Here is a 16124-nt window from a genome sequence, read left to right on the forward strand (position 1 = left end):
ATAGGATGGTTCGACTTTATAGCTCATAGTGTCTCTATGGCTTCTTGATTTATTACCGAGTTAACCCCCTTGAGTACGAAACCCGTTCGAGACATTCGATACACCCTTATACTCCTCAACACTCCCTCCTCACCTCTTCTGCTCGATTATTACGTCGCGAATCCAAGTCTCTCTTCTTCAAGACTTTAGCACGTCGTCAATCGATACTTTGAAAACTAGTAGGTCTTATTATTCGCTATCTACTCACCTCTTGTCTTCTGCTCATCTTGGAGTTGTCTTTCCAAACTATCCTTCACTTCTCTCTCCCGCAGAACGTCCATCTTCAGCTCCGCTGTAAATTTCATACATTTTATTCATTATTTTTTATCTTAAAATTATTCTTAATTATCTCATTTAACAATAAAAGAGTCACAATAATTTTTTATAATAAATAATGGTCTTAAAATAAATTATTGTGTGCTGATTCTAAGTTAATTCAAATAAAAAATGTTATCAAAGAAACTTGGATCTAAACAAAGGAAGCAACATCTTGCTTTAAATAAAATCAATGCTTGCATCTTATCTCATTAAGGAAAATCCAATAATTTGTATAAACCTAATGAAATTGACAAGGCATTATTCTCTAAATAATTCCTGATCATTTGCAATTTATTTTCCAGAATAGATGCTGGAGAAAAATCATGAGGGAATACCAAGGGTTTTATCTAACTTGTTGAGGTCAGGTTAATTTGACAATGAGGGGGTGGTAGTCTATCCACCCTCATCGAAGTGCAGAATGTCGAGAACATCGCACGGTTAGCTGGCTTCATGATTAAATTCAACAGCGATGGGCAGACCAGAGCTCGCATAGTTACCTCTAATAGAATTATATTAAGACATGGAGTTTCTCTGTCTTTCTCGTTCTCTAAAGTCTCTTGGTGCTCTACTACGTAACTTCCTTCCTACCTTACCACCGTATTCTGGAGCAAGACGCTCTTGCATCCCCTGGGGAACTACCACGCTAAATTAGCCATTTCGAATCTCAGCGAGAGGGTCGTTAGAAACAAGTTCGGGTCGAAGGAACGCAAGGAGTATTTGCGTTATTCTATCAAGGAACAGTCTTTGAGAAGTCGACAAAGATCTCCATATACTAAATTTAAATGTGACTCAATTAACAATTAATTTCATAATAAAGGTCCTAACCCTTCTTCATTTTATCCTAAAACAAGCCATATTGAAAATTATAAATGTTTTTTATGTTTATTATAATCTTTTAATTGTCCGATTAATAGAAAAATCACTTCCTGTTCATAAAAAATCTTTAAAACCGATCTTGGAATCTAAATCAAGCTAATTCAGCTCAATAAAAGCGAGGGGAAGACTAACAAAAAACACTGAAAAGGGTCGCAAATCTATCCTGCTCTCTTTATCGAGCCCTTCCTCCTGCGTCCAACGATCCTCAAATTACGTCCGGGTGTAATGAGCCGAGCAACTCGTAACGTACGACATTTTCGCAGCCTATAAGCTTTCTCTTTTTTTTTTGCTCCACTTGGTGGTTTCGAAACTTTCTAATATTTCTTAAAAGCTTCTCCACTCCATTCATATATTTTTTTATTGAAGAAAAGATTAATTTATTTTTATCGAGAAATTTTTATTGATGTAATTGATTAAATAACAACTGGCTACTTTACATGAAGTAAAAAAAAGTGTTTAGTATTTTTTTTCTGGGGTATGAAGAGTTTAAAACAATTTGTAAATTAAACAGAGATACTTTTAACTTTTGATTGTCGGCCATTACCAATACTTTAATTTGAATATACTAACCAGAATAGAGAAACTTGATCTCCATTCCCATTATTGCCAATTTCGAGCTTGTTCCATTCACTTCGTATCGTTTAAATTAACATCTAGTTCTCTTTTGATAGCTAAAGCATTATTCTTCCAAAATTTCTCATAAATAAATTCAACTTCATCACATCTAATCATCCAAGTTTCACTGTTTCAATTTAACACACAAGCTCTCCTCCTAGCTTTAGAGTATAAATTCAGCTAGAGTCAGGGGATACACATTTTTTTGTTAGTTTGTGGTGTTGGAAAGGAATTTTTTTTAATAATGCAAATACAAGTGGCATATTGAAATTATGCTGGTGAACATTAAAATTGCAGGGATTAATATCAGCAAGGAAGCAGACTCGTTACACTTAATGGCTCAGTGGTCCAACAGTGTCTCGAGCTAAATTTTAGTTGGTAGCTTTTACCAATATGCACCGTTACGACACCCTCGTGACATTCTTCTTTTTCATTGCTATCTTCTTATTCTCATAATACAGACGAGTCCTCAGCATCATTCTTATTTCAATTATAACGAGATGCTGCGCGAGTGGTTATCGTGGTTTCGCGTCATAAAACCCTCTTTGAGTGAGTAAAGCACAAGAAGGAGCAAGAGAATTACATCTCGAGAGGAAAATTGAAGCGACAACTGCTGGTGAGCACGAGAAAGCAATTAATATCCAATGAGTCGTCAATTTGAATAATCGACGTCGTCATTAATTACTTTTCCCTTGCTCTCATCTGCATCCCTGCTTTTTCCCTTCAACTTGGGTAATGTTTCCGCAATTCAGTTGGACTTGAGATGTGGCTTTGATAATGAAATCAACTCGTTTTTCAAAAATTTTATTCATTTTAATAAACAATCAGAGATCAACTTCACTTCTTTAGAATTGATTCCTTTTTTAATGATAAATAATTGCCAGAATGAATTAATATTATGTATAAAAGAAAATAAATAGAAAATAATTAATAATAAATAAAGTAGAAATTTCTTAGAACGATTCTGAGGAAATTTTTAGGAATTTCAGCTATCATAACTTTTGAGAACGTTTGGGGGACAAAAATTTTTTTTTTTTCTAAATTTTTCCTCTTCACTCTAAACGTAATTGGAATGTTTTCTAGTTGCAAAAATAACATACATAAAATGAAATAATGATATATTGGCAAAAAACTGTAAGACATAAAAATGTGCATAACTTCTATGCTAATGATGCTACGGGGTTGATCGAGGACTCAAATAAAAGATCTGGACGAGAGAAATGAAGTCAATATAGTTAAAATTATTTTTAGAGCATAATTATTGGTAAAATTAAAGCAAGTTCCCGTTTTACCCCATTTTCGGAGTGAAATATTTGATTCTTTAAATGTTTGACCTGATTCCGCATTTCTAGGCATCGAGAGGAAGAGAATGAGTGGTCAAACTTGAAAATCGGACAACTTTGATTTTTCGACCCCAAAAAATGGCAAGTGGTACCCCTTTCCATTTTTTTAGGCCAAAAAATAAAAGTACTCCGATTTTGATGATTGAGGGCTCATTCTCTTCGTCTTGATGCGTAGAAATGCGGAATCGGGGCACAGCCCGAAAAAGTTCACTTTAACACCCTCAAAAGGGGGAAAAAGTGGATACAAATTAATAATAATCATCCCCTTGACTTTAAACCCCTATAACTCATGAACGGACGGTCCAATAACTGTTTTTAGGGACGTTTTGGAAACCTTAAAATCTAAGCTAAATATGAGGATCCATAAAAAATGTATAAAAAATTTTTTTCACCCGTAAAATCGCTAAAATATAAAAAAAATCGCATTTTTTGGGAGTTTACCAACTATTTGGGCCATTTTGAGGGTGAAATAAATTTTTTTAACGGTTTTTATGGATATGTATCTTTAGATTAGATTCTGAAGTTTCAAAACAGCTCTTAAAAATCATTATTCGACGGATGAGATGAGAGTTATGGTGGTTCAAAGTTCAAGAGCAGATTATTTTTTGACTATCACTTGACTTTGGACCTTCATAACTCTTATCTCATTTGTCAAATAATGATTTTTAGGAGCTGTTTTGAAACTTCAGAATCTGAGCTAAAGATACATATCCATAAAAATCGTTCAAAAAATTTATTTCACCGTCAAAATGGCCAAAATACTTGGCAAACTCCCAAAAAAATGCGATTTTTTTTTATATTTTAGGGATTTTAAGAGTGAAAGAAATTTTTCTCGATGAATCTATGGATATCGTCAGATAGCTTAGATTTTAATGTTTACAAAACGTCCCTAAAAACAGTTATTGGACCGTCCGTTCATGAGTTATAGGGGTTTAAAGTCAAGGGGATGATTATTATTAATTTGTATCCACTTTTTCCCCCTTTTGAGGGTGTTAAAGTGAACTTTTTCGGGCTGTGCCCCGATTCCGCATTTCTACGCATCAAGACGAAGAGAATGAGCCCTCAATCATCAAAATCGGAGTACTTTTATTTTTTGGCCTAAAAAAATGGAAAGGGGTACCACTTGCCATTTTTTGGGGTCGAAAAATCAAAGTTGTCCGATTTTCAAGTTTGACCACTCATTCTCTTCCTCTCGATGCCTAGAAATGCGGAATCAGGTCAAACATTTAAAGAATCAAATATTTCACTCCGAAAATGGGGTAAAACGGGGAAAAAATTCTATCATTAACAAATCAATATTAAAATAATGATTTTTAAAGACTTGCATTTTAGATGGGATTTTCTCAAGAAAATATATCAATTTAGATCATAAAAACCCGAAGGTGTTGGATTTTTTAGATATAAAAAAACGTCAATCACTTCAGAATGGACAGAATATCTAACGACAGACTTAGACTGGCGTTGATATTAATTGCGTGTGTGGGAGTGTGAATATTTTTTCCCTCTTTGAAGCAAAAATATCCACCACCCTATTAGCTAGCTATTTTTATGCTTACTAATTCAATTAAATTTACCGAGAAAGTCTATGCAAATTGACTCTTCTTGTGAAATTGTTTAAATATCAACAATCAACAATTAATTACTAAATCCCCTTTTTTCAAATAATCTTAAAGAAAGTTCCGTTATTAGCTCGTCTTAGATACATCCTCGTGTATACCTAGCGGAGTTTGTTGCAAAAACAACAGTGTCAATTGCCTGCGGTGCCGATGATTTAAGTAGGCAGATACAACTTGTATGTAAATTGAGAATAAATTTATTCACGTATATCTATACGAAGAGAGAGAGTATAGCAGTTTATCTGGAGATTTGTTTTCGATTAGATTCAACACAAATGAAATATTTGTTGTTGTTTATCTTATTAAAGAATTGAGATTATAGAGATGCATAAGAACATTCTAGTATAGCATAAATTTCTACTAGTAATCTTGTATAATCCTAATGTCGCACTATTTGCCTAGGCAAGGGTCAGAGAAGGGAAAGGAAACTTGGGATATTATTGTTTCTACCCTTGCATATTATAGTTGAATAACGATTAACTAAGTATAGGCAAGTTTGTCCAAGCCTGTAGGCTTCAAGTCGCTGCAATTTTATTGTCAATTTCTCTGTTAGTTTAATTTCCTTAAGGGTTCAATAAGATCCTGTTATTTTATGCAATTTTTATTCAGGCCCTCCAATAATAAATTCAATAATTTTTAATCATACTTTCACAAACAGGCTTTGTAATTTTTATTTAAAAATATTTCCCCATCATTTTAAAAAAATTTTCTAGCAATAAATAAATTAATTAATAGAATAATAGAATTTATTATTAGCAATAAATAAATTAATTGTTTATTTTTGAATGACAGAATTTATTATTTGTTATTAAAAGAAGAAAAAAAATTGTTAGAAGCAATTATCTAATAGTTGAAGACAAAGTTAAAGGAATTAATGGATGAGAGGTTGTGCCAAGTGAGTAAAAGAATCTCGTGTGGCCAAGCGATATCGACGCTGACATTGATTACCGGTCGATAATTAACGAGGCAACGCTGGCAATAATTTCACAACGAACAAACCCCAAGGCGGTGTGACTTGGAAACTCGTAACATCTAGACTTGCGACAGGAAGATGGAGTGAGAAAGTATTAGTCTAGGGTTGTAGTGTAAGCAGTATTGTGCAGTCAATAATTATTCTCCAGGAATTACTCCCCGCGAAAATAAGGACTAGGAGTTGTATGGTTGTTCTCACTCCTCTGGGATTTAAGACAGACTTAGGACTTGTTCCGGTCGCTGACCACTTTGCTTCCCATTAACCATTAACGGATTTCACCAGAATAGGATTAGATATTACCATCAGGCTGAGGGGAAGCAATACAAAGAATGACAAACTATTTATTAAATATTTTGTAGATATGACGTCCTAGCTATAGACAAAAAAAATGTCACTTACTTTTAATAACAAGAATAATTAATTAATTGAAATAAAAGTTTAATAATTGATCAAAACAATGTTTAATTGAATAAAAATATTTTAATTTATGAAACCCGAAATCGAAAAAGGAAACTCCAAAAATTATTTATAATTTTATTAAATGAATAAAATAATTGCAACTATTTAATAAAATATTTTATTAATATTAGTAATAAAATTTCTCCTGGGACAGTGAGTATATTCATCAAGTGATATTTTAATAAAATAAAATAGAATAAAGATAACAATAATGCCCCCTAGTGCCGGAGAGTTGATAGTTAGCAAAGACTATGTACCTGAATAACAAGCTTCATTAGCTAGTGTGAAGAATTTATTGTAAAGCAAGTAATTTTATTAGAAGCTGTTAATAAAAAACCCTAGCTATTTCTCTGAGTGTAGTTTATGTGCACTCAGCGTATCAATCTCAAATATATTTGATACAACGTAAAAGCAATCAGAGTAGCTTTTAACTGATAACCTAATAAAAGTGTTGGAGAACGTCTGCCATCTGTTGTATACCTACTAGCATTTTCAACTCGCACGTGTATAAAATACATATTCAGATATTGAACTAGTATTTTGTTTGAACTTACTTTTTATCTAGCAGCAAAATGTATACAATACTCTAGACCCTAATATATTAAATCCACCAACACTTTCATCAGAAGTATTACCACAAAAACAATTAGCTATTTTATTAAGTCCTGAGAATCAGATTCTAAAACAATTACATTCTACCAAAGGGCATTTTCGTGAAGAGAAGGTCGTGTTTTTCAGATTTATCGTATTTTTAGATCAGTCTTCTGACTCAAACTTCTCTGTGGTCTCGAAGAAAAGGTTGTATGCAGTAAGAGAATAGCTTAGATATCGACAGAGAAGGTCGTGATACCTCCAGCATCAGTATATTCTCTTCAAGTGAAGTAAAGAAAGAACCGCTCAAGAGTCAGGACTGAAGAGACGAGGAGAGATACCACGGAAAGCCTTTTCGCGTTCTGCGATAGCTCGCTTCGAGCGGAAGAGAGCTTGAAAGTCTGTAACGAGTTATTGCTTGCTCAACTCGCCACCCTGGAGAATGGATTTTTTTATTAATCACCTTCTTCACGTGTTCCAGTCATTTAATTTAATTTTTGTAATTATTGCCTACGTTACTCAAGTTTTTGTAATTAATTAAAACGTTTTAGCCAAGCTATCATTATTGCATATCATTTTTTAACATTTTAAATATTTATTTATTGATATTCAATTATCTTTTTACTGCTTTCAACTTACATTCAATTCCTTTTTAACACAATACCTTTCTTTGTTGCACATTTTTCTTTTATAACAATAGTGTTTCTTTATTTATTTCAAACTTTTTAAGTGACATACAATTTTTTTGTGGAAGATTAAAAGTACAATGTGAAATAAGATTAGATCTTTTATAAAATTCATATCAAGTTGACAAATCTTTAAAACTTTTTCTCTGCCTTGCAATCGTTGATTATGAATCCTTGAATTTTTTTGATGGTCTTATTAATTGAAAAAAATAATCGCTAATTGTAAAGAAACATTCCAGAAGTCAATTTTTATTTTTAATAAAATGATATGAATATAAATATTGTTGAAGTGTGTAATAAAAAAAAAAAAGACAAGAAAACTAGAATTAATCAATAGAATTGGCAAAGCTGAACAACAAATTCAGCAAAGAATCATTAAAGAAAACCAACAATTTCCGTGTGAATATTTTTTATCGAGTTTAATTCTTTCTATCGCTTTTTCCCCGAGCTGTTGGCATATAACGAGGTTCTGCCACGACGTCAGATCGTTATCGTTATTACGAGTGCACTTCGTATGCACGTCTGTCCATCAAGACTCTTACCATGCGAGCCAGAATTGTTTGCATATATACAAGCAAGCGGGGGCGCCATGTAGACATGCATATACACACGTGTATATTCACAAACGCCAGTAAGATGCAATTTACGTTGGAAGGGCGTCGCGAGGAAGTGTATCGCGTGCGCCGGAAACGGCACGCGTTGTAAAATCGGGCCGACTTACTCTCTTTAGTTCCGTCGGGTTACACTCTATCGTTATTTATTCCTCTTTTATTTTTTGTCTTTCTATCTGTTTTTCTTCAAGTGTTATTATGTAGCAGCTGCCTCTCTACCCTTTCGTCTCATTGCCCTCCCACGTGTCACTCTTCACAGGCCCGTAATTAACAATCTTTTAATGAATTCTCTCTCGCACTATCTCCATCTTTACACTCAGGCAACAGTGACGACTCTCTGACGATAGGAAAAAATACTCAAGAAAATGAAGAAAACGTAATCCAACCGCGAGTTTTCAACACGCAAATCGTCTTCTTTTCTATACAAATAACAATCTGCATCAACAACAATCAGCATCAATATCATGTGTGATTTAATTAAATATTAATAAGGAGAGAATTATTGTTACTATCATGAGTACATTTTCATTGTGTTATTTATTTCCCGTATTTAACATTCTTTGCAATTTTATTTATAATATTAAATATAATTAATGCGTGTTCTGACGAGATAATAAAATGGTGATATTTTAACAATACAATTCTAACTGCAATTTTTTTTTTCTTATTTATTCTTTTTTGTTTCCATTCTTTATTTCCTCGCTGTTTCGCGATCGTAAATAACTGTCCGGTATAATAAGACATCAACAAACAACGCCGCGCACCTACGCGCCGATACCATCTTTATGGACATGATCGTCGGAAGTTGGATAGCTCCTTTTTACATCATTTTTTTTGTTGCCTGTCCATACGATCTAACCATAAAATGTACCTAACAATGTAACTAACCGAAAACAATAAAAAAATTTTTTTATCCTGCGAATATTATTTTAATGATTATTGCGATTGTTGATTTCACGATGAGAAGTGAATTTTTTTTTTCTTGACAAATGTTATCCAATGAAAAATCATTAACATGATTAATGGTCACCTTAATTATTCTACTTAACAACATAATTACATTTCCCTTGAAAAAATAATTTATTTTAAAATTAAAATTTTCATCTTTTTCTTCTAGACACGTTGACAAAATTATTGTTTACTTTAAAATTAAATTAAAAATATTTCTATCCAACCACTCAGTGTCTCTAATTTTATAACAATTATTTTATTTAATTAAAAAAGTTTGGACTATTGAAATTTAAAGGTCAATATTGTTAATCATTTTTGTAAGCAATTAATAGAATTAATTTATTGTAAATAAAAAGTGATAAAAATAAAATTATCATTTATTTAATTGGATATAATTTTTTACTTCTCACCCCAATATCAGAGAGTTTTTTTTATCAAAACACCTGCCGTTACCACTGATAAGATAACCCGATTTTTTCAGATGAATTTTCATTTTAACCACAAGTGTAGGCTTTTAGATACCAATTTCTTATCTCCAACGAAAAATGTTCAGAAAAAATTCGAGAAAGTAAGTGTATTTTTACAGTAAATAAGCAATCGGTATACACGATCGTCAGATTCACAAGTAAGCGAATGAATCGAGTTTAAACGTGAGAGAGAAGGTGAAAGTTAAACGCAGAAAATGTTCATATAGTCGATTAGTTAATTATTTATGAATCCTCCGGTGGACTTATCGAAATAACTTATATGTACAATTTATGAGAAATGATAAACATAAATCTACACCTAACATTTATTTCTCCCATCATTTATCAGTGAGTTTAATATTAAATATCAAGACAGATATACCATTCGAAAAAGTAATCAGATAAATTTAACTTGAAATAAATTTCAGATAATGAAAGGACATTTTATTTCTAAATCCAATGATCTGCATCCTTTCCTCTTTAAAAGTAGATTGTAACACAATATTTGTTTTCTACAGGTAATAAACAAGATCGTTAACGACACTGAAATTAAACAATAAAATTCGTATGGAATTTCTTACATTTTATTACCGGTAAATAATGTACTTTATTTCTAGCCATGAATATGAACAAATGCTTGAAAAAGTTATTGAACACTGTAGTAAAAGGTAATAACAAATTGCATTTCTCTCTGTACCGTCCTTGATGTTTGCTATGTTGCTGAGGATCATCATTAACGTGCTTAAAATAGCCGGATAAATTTTTTAGCAACATCCAAATTATATTAAGTTGAAGACATTTATTTTATTTCGTGTCATAAAATGTTACGATTTAGTGTAAAGACATCACTTCGTGATATCAAACTAATCTTTTACTGTGCCTACAGAGCTTTTAATTGATGTCGAAGACATTTGTATTAAGCACTATTAACACTAAAAAAAGTTTAGTACTAAATAAATAAAAAAAAATATCGTACATCCTGCAATAATTGTGATGTTAACATTTTAAAAAAAACCAACTTCATTTTTTCTGTAATAATGATGTTATTTCCGTAAATCTAAATTGATGCCAATTAAATAATAATTTATTGTAATTTTGTAATTTAATTTTTCAAACTTGAAGAATTACTCAAAGATATTCTATCAATTTTTATAATGAATATCCTATTATTTCTATTTTCTTTTCATTTAAATACATCTTAATTAAAGTTAGAAAATAAATAAAACATAAATTAATTCAATTTGATATTAAACTTCAATAAAAAAATTTAATTACGTTAAATATGACCATCTACTGGTTTAATTCTAAACAAAATATATTTACTGATAAACAATAAATTCTCTACTAAGTGCTCTATTAAAATTTTACGAGAGAACATTAAATTTCATTCAAATCAATTAAAATATCTTGAACTAAATTGTCAATTAATAAAGAATCTTTCGATTACTTTCTACTAAAAATTATTAAACAACATGACTGCACCTTGGAATCCTAGAGCAAAAAGTCCTAAACAGCTAAATAATCCTAAGATCATCGACTTAATAATTAGGCAAAGAGTGTTCTCAGTGGCATTTTTGTTATGTCTCGAAACTGAAACGTAACAAATCTCATAGTCATTATATCTCAGGGATATCCCAATGGGAACACGACGTTTCTTTTGGCCCCGGGGGCTTCTTTTATTGTTAAATAAATAATCAAGCGGTTGTTGTCCGTGTTAGGTATAATTTATTATCCACCCTCGACCAAACGAGGCACTCCACCATCCATACTCTTAAATTTTCCCATCCTCCCGCCTTCTTATTCTTCGCTTTCTTCTCTCATCGATTTTATTTTTCCTTTTTTTCCTCTCTCGCTCGTTCCAATGGTCTTAAAGAGTTCCATTCGGCCTCGCGGACTCCCTCTACTTTACGTCTGCTGTGCCTTATGCTAAGAGCCCCGTTGGTTTCTTTAATTGACAATCCCGTATGCGTTCTTGCTACGAGTCTTGCTCACAAGAAGTGGGAACCAACAACAACCCAAGCTCCAACATCGTATTGTTCTACCATTTTTATTCCCTTCTTCTACGGCCAAAGTGGAATCCTGTGACACATACCTGCTCGATTTCGCCACTTTCATGCGATCCTCTACCAGCGAATTAACGAGCATAACAACCACCTAACATTTTTTCATACAATTATTCTGAGGGCAACTAAAAGCTTCACTTTTAACCCTTTACTCAGTTCGCCTGTGTTAAGTAGTCTAGTTTGGACATTTATTTAATGTACTTTGCACTTTAACATTCTATCCAATTTCATTTAATTGCACTTTAGAACTAACTAAACTCTTTTTAACAAACAATTACTTTTTCTTAATGAAACTTAATTGTTATTTATTCAATTAATTTATTTGTTAAGCATCAGTAGAAATGAGATGTAACTTCATTCTTAACAGAAAAAAAATACAATTAAAAGGAATGAATTAAATAAATGGGATAAAAAATTGAGAATTAATTACATCAATTACTGTAATAAATAAATAACAAAAAAATATTCAGAAGCGATTAGCAAGTACTCTCGGTAGCGCAGACATCATCAAGACATGCAACCGAATTGTTTGACAAAGCCCGAGCCCTAACAACTGCGCCTATCATTCCATCTGCATATTCATTTGCACATGGCCTGTAACCGAGTCCAATACAAGGTCTGAAATATGTTTCTTGATTCTTCAATTCCCTTTACCTTCTTTTCCACCATCCCACTATCGTACATAAACACACATTACACATTCATTCAAATAAAATAAATACATATCCCATACATACACAATTTGTTGCAGGATATATTCTCAAAGCTTCTGAGTTATAAAGGCGTGTAACAGTCTTGTTGAGCACGAGGTATCCAACATGTCTGTATCGAAAAAACATACACGTGGTTCCATTCCAATCCTAAGCCTGGCTCTTGCTCATTCTCTGCTTCAGATGTCCATTTTTTTTCCTTCCTGGCGGTCTTGCCTATTCTATTTTCTTCCTTGCTCCTTGTCGGACTACAGGATAACTGGTGTTTTTGCTTATTTATCTCTTTTCATCCACTCTGAAGGTAATTAAATATCTGTGGCTGCGTTCAAAGCCGCCCGATGCGCTACCTTAACGATTGTCTCTAGGTCAGAGGTCACGCACGCACACGACGTGGAAATATAATGCCTGGAGAACTGAAGTGAGAGAGAGAGAGGGAGAGAGGATTGCTCAGCAACAACGTTGAGACTTCTTGAGTCTCTCAGCCACTGCACTCTTGCGATGCACGTCCAATGGCATGGGAACTATTATGCTTATTAAGGTGGAAAGTAATAAATTATAGGCAGCTAATAATGGGAACCGCGAGCGTAATCGATGTATGCAAAGGAAGTTGTTTGTCTGGTCCGAAAGGCCTCTCTCATGGACGCGTCAGCTCCAATATATATCTGTCGGCTTGTCTGTTGTTGTTGCTGTTATTGCTGTTGTTGCAAAGTATATCGATCTTCCAAAGTATCCAACACATCAGGGTTGATCCTTTTGTTACTCATATATTATCCTGCAAATTATTATCAAATCCTGGATGATGAATAGCCATCAATATTCTCTGTCAACTGTCCAAGATGTCCTCGGTGCTGTTCATTATTTGAACAGAAAAAAAAACTCGAGGTAATTAAAAAAATTCATTTTCTCCTCTTCATAAGTATAAAGAGATATCAGCTGTCTCACTTTATATCGCTTGAGAGTGTAGGAAGGGTCACAGGATGGCAGAGGTTAACCATAAATCAATCAAAGCACATATCTGAGTGGCCGGCAAACTGGAGACTCTTTTGGTCTAGTGGATACGCAAATTCTCCATCAGTAGGAGGATGTTTATATCAATATTTCTGTTTGTTTGGCTGACACATTTATGCGTCATTCTAGTCTCCAGTAGTTTGCCAAAAGATGAGAGGAAGATGTTGCATATGAATGAAAGGAAGATAATATGATGGAACTGACACTTGCGTAAAATTTTCTTCAGTAAATACAGTAATAATAATAATGACAATAATAAGAAAAGATCGATTTATCTTATTAGCAAACGAGAAGCTTGTTATCATTGGCATCGCACGATCTTGCAAAGAAGCAAGAGGGGAATAAGAAAGGGACACGGCTAGAATTTCTTATCGATATCATTACACGATGCTCATGGCATTGTTGTAGACTTTGTCTCTCTTTCTTTCTCTCTCAGGTTGTCTCTGTTATATACACGAAAAGCGTATCCTGTTGGTGGTATTTAGAGAGATCGTCCTGGGCGAAGCTCGCGAATCCTGATGTTCATGCTTCTGAAGCAATCGCCCTCCAGAAGAGACCAAAAATCTTCCAACGAGGTTTATAGTGAAACAGAGCGTTTATTATATCGTCCAGAGAAGCGAAAAGAAAAGAGTCGACCTTTTCTGCCCCTCCTCTCGGTGGTTCTGTTTGTTGCTGCCTTCAATTTTAATTAACCTGGTACCGGGTAGCCGATCGCGATCGAATCGGGTGCACGATCTACAAGGAATCTACATAAGATCCTCCACTCGCGGCTACAACTCAATCCTCTCCTCTTTATTCTCTCAGTGGGTCTCCTTAACTGGCGCTTCTGCTGCTGGCTACCTCATGCACACAATCCTTCGTGCGCCTTCCACCTTATCTCCTGCAGGATCGGAGATAGCGTCTTCTCGGTGGCTCTCGTCGGGATGCGCTCATATTGTCTCCCGCGCGCTGCGCTAACTCACAACAGTCGTGCGGGTGGAGTGAATAGCAGAGGCTCGCTTCGTAGAGGGAGAGGAGGAGGAAGCATATATCGAGGTGTCGCGACGCTCAGACCTCTCTTATTCCTCGTTGCCATTCGATAAAGTCCACCCGGCGCGCATGCACAGGAAGAAGAAATAATTAAGGGGTGAATTCTTATGAGACAACCTCTTAGCTTCTGTGCACCAGAAGTTTTTCTTTTGTTTCTACCTTTTGTTCGGAGATTTTTATCCGAGTTCAAGATCAGCCACCCTCACGCAAAATTATTATGTCGTTTAGGAGTTCAAATGAAAGCTACTTTTTACGTTAATTATTAATTATTTTCTACCGATATATTTTTATTTCTTCCTTTTTTATTTAATTAAAATAAATGTTATATTTTTTGTGTAATTATTTTCTCTAAGACTGTGATAAATAATGAGTTTATTAATTTTAATTAATCAATTTTATTAAGACAACTAAAAAATTAATTATTAATCTTTCGATTACTGATCATTAAGATGTAAAAAATTTTATGCTTAATCACTCAAACAATTTCGTCTTAATTAGTTATTAAAAATTAATTATTAAATTTTTTTTTACTAATCTGTAGAATTATTTTTATTATTTATTATTAATACTCAATATAATTTATAACTTTTGTAGTCACTGAATATAAAATTATTGTCGTCTGCATCATTGAACTAAAGGTTGGTATTTGAAATAAATTTATGAGAAAATATAAATAAATAATCCAGAGGATTAATAAAAATAAAATTCATTTTATAATCCGCAGATAAATTATAAACTGCTGATACAGTTGAGAAATATTACGTAATATGATCTAATGTGGGGATAAATGTAATAAAAAAATAAATGAGTAGGAAGATAATGTGGAAAGAGAGTGAACATTTGTGATTCTTCAGGAGCTCGTGCGCAGCTCAAGTATTTGCTCTGACCACAGTATCGTGCGGGGGGTCCACGATAAAGACGAGAATAATATCGATAATATTCTACTATACGTCCAAGTCATCTCTCTGTGGATTGGCTTGAGCTACAGCATGTGCGTGTAGCAGGGCTAGGTAACACGATAGCAGCGTATGTAAAACCATCTGGTGTAAAACGAGCTGCTGGCTCGTTCAAGTATTAAATCGGAGCCTACATTCTATCTTTTACGACTAAATACTGTCTTCTTTCCTTCCCTCACATCTTTTCAGTATTTTTACATTTTTTCCTCGAGTTTAAACCTTTTGAATATTCATATTTCAGTCTGGTGAATTTTATTAATCAATGATTAGATCCAATGCTCTCTTGATGCATCAATTATCGCTTTGATTTTTTTTTTTAAATAAATTTAATTACAGTATGTACGATTTTTCTGAATGTTTTTTAATTACATAGCTTTGATGTTTAATTAATTTTATTAGTTTTAAGAATTATTAATTTAAAAAAAACCCTTTACATAAAAAAATCTGTTATTATGTTACATAAATAAAATAATTTACTCCAAATTCCAAAAATAAATAAGAGAATAAATGGAACAAATTATTATACCTACCAAGTTTTGTACAAAGACTTTAAAAAAAAATTTTGCAAGTAAAAAAAAAGTATTAAAAATAATTTGGTTAGTGAGAATATGATTTGATTTAGAAGAAGTCGTATAGTCAAGCAATTGCAAATGTTTCAAATGAATTAATTAAACCAGTTTATCGTTATTTATTATGAATGATTGTTAATAGTTTGACCATCTGCGATTGCTTAAGTATAAAAACCCATTCGTTAATGTATTCTGTTTGTATGATCATTTATTATTCAACTTTGTTTTTAATATCCAATAATAA

At 33.0% G+C, this 16124-nt stretch overlaps 1 protein-coding gene across 5 annotated transcripts in view; it reads right to left on the bottom strand.

Annotated features, from left to right (window-relative positions):
• Window positions 1-16124, bottom strand: part of dac (dachshund) — a 159037-nt gene that overhangs the window by 41538 nt on the left and 101375 nt on the right. For all 5 annotated transcript variants that reach the window (XM_035094883.1, XM_035094882.1, XM_035094881.1 and 2 more), the window contains one exon: window positions 248-331. In XM_035094883.1, the coding sequence (XP_034950774.1) occupies window positions 248-331 (84 nt within the window). The remainder of the gene's footprint in view (window positions 1-247; window positions 332-16124) is intronic.

This window comes from Chelonus insularis, unplaced genomic scaffold, assembly GCF_013357705.1.
Source record: "Chelonus insularis isolate UGA/USDA-ARS -01 unplaced genomic scaffold, ASM1335770v1 scaffold_714_pilon, whole genome shotgun sequence".
Taxonomy (NCBI): Eukaryota; Metazoa; Arthropoda; class Insecta; order Hymenoptera; family Braconidae; genus Chelonus; species Chelonus insularis.